The following is a 5,871-nucleotide window of genomic DNA, read 5'->3' on the forward strand; positions in this document are numbered from 1 at the left end:
TAATAATAATAATAATAATAATAATAATAATAATAATAATAATGGTGATAATAGCTCGTCTGTCAATGTCTGATGGTGACCAATACATCTGCAGATGAAAATATTTCTCCAGCGAGATAGAAGAATTCGAAGAATGAAAGGATAAGGTGACTTGTGGCTTCTGTGTGGCCGATGAGACCAACTATGGTAGAAATAAACTAGCCACATTTTGAAAATATGAAAGCTCAACTTCCATTTGAGGATGTGTGCAGCGTGCAGGTTTCTCTATTGGTTTCAGCATTTCTTATTTGTGAAGACCCATATGATTTACTGCCCACTGTGACTGCTGCTTTCCAGTTGGATTTGTAAAGAGCTAGGTTGTCCCATGTCGGTGAATTCATGTAGCAGTCTTTCAGAGACATTATCAGGGTGTTCTTGTAGCGCCTTTTAGTACATAAACCTTTTGCTTCCCTGAGGACTGTTCAGAATAGAACACAGCCATTAGGATTCTAAATGCATGACTAGCAATGCGAAGTTGAGTCTTTTTTAGCTCAGAAAAGACTCGGTGTTTGCCCTTTTGAGAACTTCCATTTCAAAGAGCATGACTAAGAAGTTGAAAAATGGAAGACAGAAACAGACATGTTCGCGGTGAAAACAACTGCAACCTATTCTTTCACTGACCGAAATTATTCCCAAAATCAAAGTCTTGTTGGAAGCATCCAGGACCACGTGATTTCCCTCCCAGTGCCAGGCTCCGGTTCCCCCAGTATCTGCGAGATATGCCCCCAGCTCCTCCCGGTTCTGAAATAGTAAAAGGTGACAGCAAATGGAAAGCACTCATCAGATTAGCAAGAGGAAAAGGGGTCGTTGAGGAGTTGTCCCCATCATCTACAACCATCTCCATCCCTCATGAAGTAACAGGTCATAAATAAACTAGATATAGTATTGTGGTTTTGTTTGCTTCTTTTTTTGGGTTTTTTTAAAAACTGCGATGACGATGTTTTGCATTCCTGCCAAACCATTACGAATTTACATGTTGGTATGGGCTAGCAGGGTTAAATTATGTTCAGCAGAAAGACAATTTTACCGTGTGTACAAGTATTGGGTCAATATAACGGTGTGTGAGTGTGTATGTGTCTGTCTGTCTGTGTGTGTGTGTGTGTGTGTGTGTGTGTGTGTGTGTGTGTGTGTGTGTATGTGTGTGTGTGTGTGTGTGTGTGTGTGTGTCTGTGTCAATCTGTGTGCAACTAATAAAAAGGGAGGAAAGGGGGGGGGCTGATTTCAGCAGGAGTTATTTACCCTCTTCATCTGTCCCATCTGTGTAAAAGCCACCAAAGGTGAGGTGGCGAGCTTCACTCCTATGAGTCTGCCCATTTTAGGGCAGTCGGCCGGCTCAGTTCCCAAGGCATATGCAAGGGGCCACAAGAGGTAGGAAAACAGAAACTGACGAAAAACAAAATCATAAACAACGCTGTAAGTTAAGCAAACAAACAGACTTTTCGTATATGCAACACATTTTAAAAGTAAAATTTAATTTTCCCCCTATTATTTCTCGTTTCACTTATTACCAAAACGCCGTTTTATAGAGCTTTGTTTCAAACTGACAAACCACGAAATTTACGGTAAGGACACGCCCTTTAGTGAGTCCATTTTAAGTCCAATTTAATGCTTTTGCAGTTTGTTCTTAATAACATTTTCTACAGTAGAATCTATGCAAATACCACGACATTATTCTTTCCAGATTTTAGATCTTGTTTCTTTATCATGCTTAACGCCTCCTTCAAAACAAAAATGACATATCATAAGTTTATACCTCCAATTTTAACGTCCATTTCTGCCACGAAGGAACAATTGTAGCGTAGACAAAATACTGTGCTCGAGAAAGAGTTTAATTTTATTCAAGTGTGTACTGGTAGTCAATTGGGGTTTGAATTGAAAGTCGTCCGAACGCTCTCGGAATGAAAATGCTGCAAATTTTTTTATAGTAGTAATTATAATAAAACAATGATGATGATGATGATGTTGATGATGTTGATGATGGTGATGATGATGATGATGATGATGATGATGATGATGATGATGATGATGATGATAATTATAATGATAATAATTATAATGATAATAAACAATAATAATAATTTGAGTTTTACTTCAATGGAGAGCTCCTCCAGCCCCGCCCGTTCCCCACACCATCCAAGGAACCAGTCAACGAGCGACATGACGGAGATGAAAGACAAGAGGTTTGCCAAGACAGAGACGGCGACCTTGACTCCCATAGCTGTGCCATCTGAGAGAACTGACCACAGGTTGCTGCCCTCGCTGGGGAAACAAGAGGATGGAAGGGGGGGGGGGGGGGACAAAAAGGAGTAGGGATGATGTTGTTTCTTATCAGAATAGTATTGACGGAAGGAAAGTATGATGGGTTTTTTTCTCTTTTCTGGTACTACATGGTTTGTTGAATGTGTTTAATTCTATGAATTGTGAGCCTGTGATTTGCACGGAGTTATAATTGACTTAATTCAAACAAAAACTGTTTTGCACTTAAGTGTTTCGCTCATCCTCCCAATATTGAGTCGAGATACAAGACGCTAAATCCTGTCAGGTAAAGAATAAGATGCTCTAAAATTGTACAAACAGAATGATACAGAAATATGCAGAATATTGTTTCTATCAAAGTGAAAACTGCTCTAATCATAGATCCAAGAACGTTTTTTATACTAGCCATCTTGATGTCAGACTATACAAAGGATACCACCTAGAGAACAATTACGAATCAGCTAATGTTACTTATAATATCTAAGATTACCTAGAAGTGGCTTCGGTAGCCTAGTGGTTAGGCTACCGGACTCGTGATCGTGAGATAGTGAGCTCGAGGGTTCGAGCCTCAGCTCGGTCCGACGTTGTGTCCTTTAGAAAAGCACACACGATTTCCCATTTGACCCGGTTCTTTCGGAGATGGATCTTAAAATCGGAGGTCCCACCTCTGCCATTTTCACCATTTGTAAAAACAAATTATCTGCACATTTAAAACATGTCTTGAGCATGCTTTTCAAAAAGATTGTTCTCAATTTCCCAGAAATTAAAAATAAATATATTTTAAAATCTACATTGTACATTGGGTGCGGATATATTCGTGCCAGCAGGTGAACCTGGAGCTCAAGGCTTAAATCACATGCAGCGGGTGGTTAGCAGGTGCTTTTGTATGATTTTCTCTATCTTACTTTCTTATCAAACATCTATCATCCTGATCTTTCGCCCTCTTTTTGTGTTTGTTTCTCTCTTGTGACACCTTTAATCTTCTGTACTTTTATGACTTTATTGTGCTACAAGTGCAATAAAACTATTACTGAAACTAAACAAAAAAAATCACAGGTATCAAACTAAAGCCCGTGAACCGCATCCTGCCCAGCGAACAATATCCAGCGTGCTAGAGAATTCTGAGTAGTCCATCCTGAAAATCTCCATAATACAGAGTGTTGCAACAATATCGGATTAATTGCCAATAATAGGTACCAAACATTCAGTTCTGACAAATTGGCATAAGAGTGAAATTGGTACCATGCCTTGATGTCTTAGTATTTTTTTCTTTTTCTTTTTTTTTATTCTTATGCACATTGTTGTTCAAAAAAGGCTTAATTTTCCACTGCCCACTGAGCTCTCATCCAGTTCGGTCAACAACAACAAGTGTGATGTCAGTTTGTCTCATTTTAAAACTGAGTTTGACCCCCCCTCCCCCCTCAAGCAATCCCGTATAAGATCATCGCGTATTGCTTTTGGATCGCCCCAACAGCCGAGATAAACTGACGACGACATTGCCGTCACTTTTTTGGAACATACAATGTATCTATGAAATAGAAATCTAAGAAAACAGTTGATTCCACTTAATTGGCTCATTAAGGAAATTTGTTTTTACAACGGCATATATATACTCTGTCACATTTTTTAGTATACACTGTGTTAAAATGAAAATAACTAGTTTCACAATTAGTCAATATTCTTTAAAATTTCAGGAATACGAATTCAATCAATTTTAAAAACGAAAAAAGCAACAACAATATGGAATGTTGACATAACAGGTTTATTCATGACATACAAGAGTGTGGGGGTGGTCTACAAAAGTAACACGATCAGTAGCTTTGATGACGACCTGACATCGTCGCCACCCTGAATCAACAAATAGCTGCACTGCCTGTTGAGGGATGTTATTCTACTCTTCATGCGATGCTCTCTCAAGTTGAGGAAGTGTCTGAGGCTGGGGTTGCGCATGTTATTCAACTCATCTCTGGTTCTTCTTGCCGTTTTGAAACGACTCCGTAGATGGGACAGGCGTATAAAAAGATCCTCTCTTGAAGTAGTTTTTCTTTTCTCACGTTGGCGGTGTCGATCCTTTCCTGATTTTGGTATTTTTCTCCTGATCCATTGTTGTGTACACAGTTCTTCGTGTTACATTAAAATGTCTCGCAACAGTGGATACTGACCCCCCCCCGCGGATCATTCCATGGAGCTGATTTCGCACATTTTCTCGTACGGCGTGACATCATGAAACGTAGACAAGACAAGTTTTATCACTGGTGAATTGTTACAAAAATGGCAAAGCTTTGATGTGTGCTTCTTTTTTAAACAAATCATTGCCGTATCATGATTAATTTTCAAAAAAAACACGAAACATGTAACACGCCTGCAGTTACAAAACCACTCAGTCGTTCAGAAATCTGAAAGCAGCTCACCAGCGACAGGTATATCACGTAATCAGTGTGTAAATTTGAAAGTAATTGGTAGCATAGATTTTGTTTTATTGAGCTTCAAAATGTGTATACTTAAAAATGTGACAGAGTATATATTTACAGAAATGCATTCATACACAAGTGCATGAATAATACTCAGTATCACAAGCATAGACAATGCACACTATGCAGAACCCTAAATGTCTGCTGTGGTTTTCGTGTGCTTCTCAAGTGACAGCCCCAAAACTAACAAACAAACCAGCAAGCAAACAAACAAAAAAAGACTATTAAAAAACAACAACACCCCCCAACAAACAACAACACAACAACACAACAACACGACAAAACAAAATGAAAACCGCTGACACACTGACATTCATATGACTGTATTTTTACTGAACAGCGCAGCCCGCAACAATATAGGGGACTGATACTTTATATTCATGAAGCAAGACACAGCCCGAAAACCATAAAACATCCGTTAACTCGTGTCTCCAGGTGGGACTGATGAACAAAAGCGCAATTCAAGTTTGGATATGCTCTATAAACATGCACTATTCCTTCAGTCATGCCTGCTACTCTTTGTCAAAGAGGCGTAACAAACTGCGGGTAATACAAGTATTGTTGAATAGAGAAAGATAGTAAAAAGAGAATAAAATGCTGTTGAAACTGAAAAGTCATGACGTAAAACATGTTTAAAAAAGTAGGACGATCTGATAGTTTTCTTTTTAACAATAAGATAATGTAATTATTTGAAAGCTAATTCTCTTCACTTTTACATTTCAGAAGCATTTATTAGCATGTTATTGGAAACAGGTTTGGAAGCCCTCACACATGTTCAGTATAATATTGTTATGTAAATGACTATGTATCCATTTATGTATTTTGCAAATTGCGTTGGGTATATTATTTTATGTATGTGCACGTGTGTGCTTGTAATGTATTCGTGAGTGTGTGTGTTTGTGTGTGTGTGTGTGTGTGTGTGTGTGTGTGCGTGTGTGTATTTTCTGTGTGAATATTGTTCGTACATGCATTTATATAAAGTGGCAAGAGTTGTATTCACACGGGCGTGGGCGCTATAGAAATGAAGTACATTATTATTACTATTAATATTATTATTATTATTATTATTATTATTATTAGTATTACATGTATTATTATCATTATT

General features: G+C 38.2%; 1 protein-coding gene across 1 annotated transcript in view; it reads right to left on the reverse strand.

Annotated features, from left to right (window-relative positions):
- LOC106011242 (solute carrier family 28 member 3-like) overlaps positions 1-5,871 on the reverse strand; it is a 31,749-nt gene that overhangs the window by 9,455 nt on the left and 16,423 nt on the right. Inside the window, exons 7-9 of the mRNA XM_035968726.1 lie at positions 2,130-2,298; positions 1,279-1,422; positions 661-780 (exon numbers count right to left, since the gene is read on the reverse strand). Of these exons, the coding sequence (XP_035824619.1) occupies positions 661-780; positions 1,279-1,422; positions 2,130-2,298 (433 nt within the window). The remainder of the gene's footprint in view (positions 1-660; positions 781-1,278; positions 1,423-2,129; positions 2,299-5,871) is intronic.

The sequence above is a fragment of the Aplysia californica genome, unplaced genomic scaffold (assembly GCF_000002075.1).
Source record: "Aplysia californica isolate F4 #8 unplaced genomic scaffold, AplCal3.0 scaffold00078, whole genome shotgun sequence".
Taxonomy (NCBI): Eukaryota; Metazoa; Mollusca; class Gastropoda; order Aplysiida; family Aplysiidae; genus Aplysia; species Aplysia californica.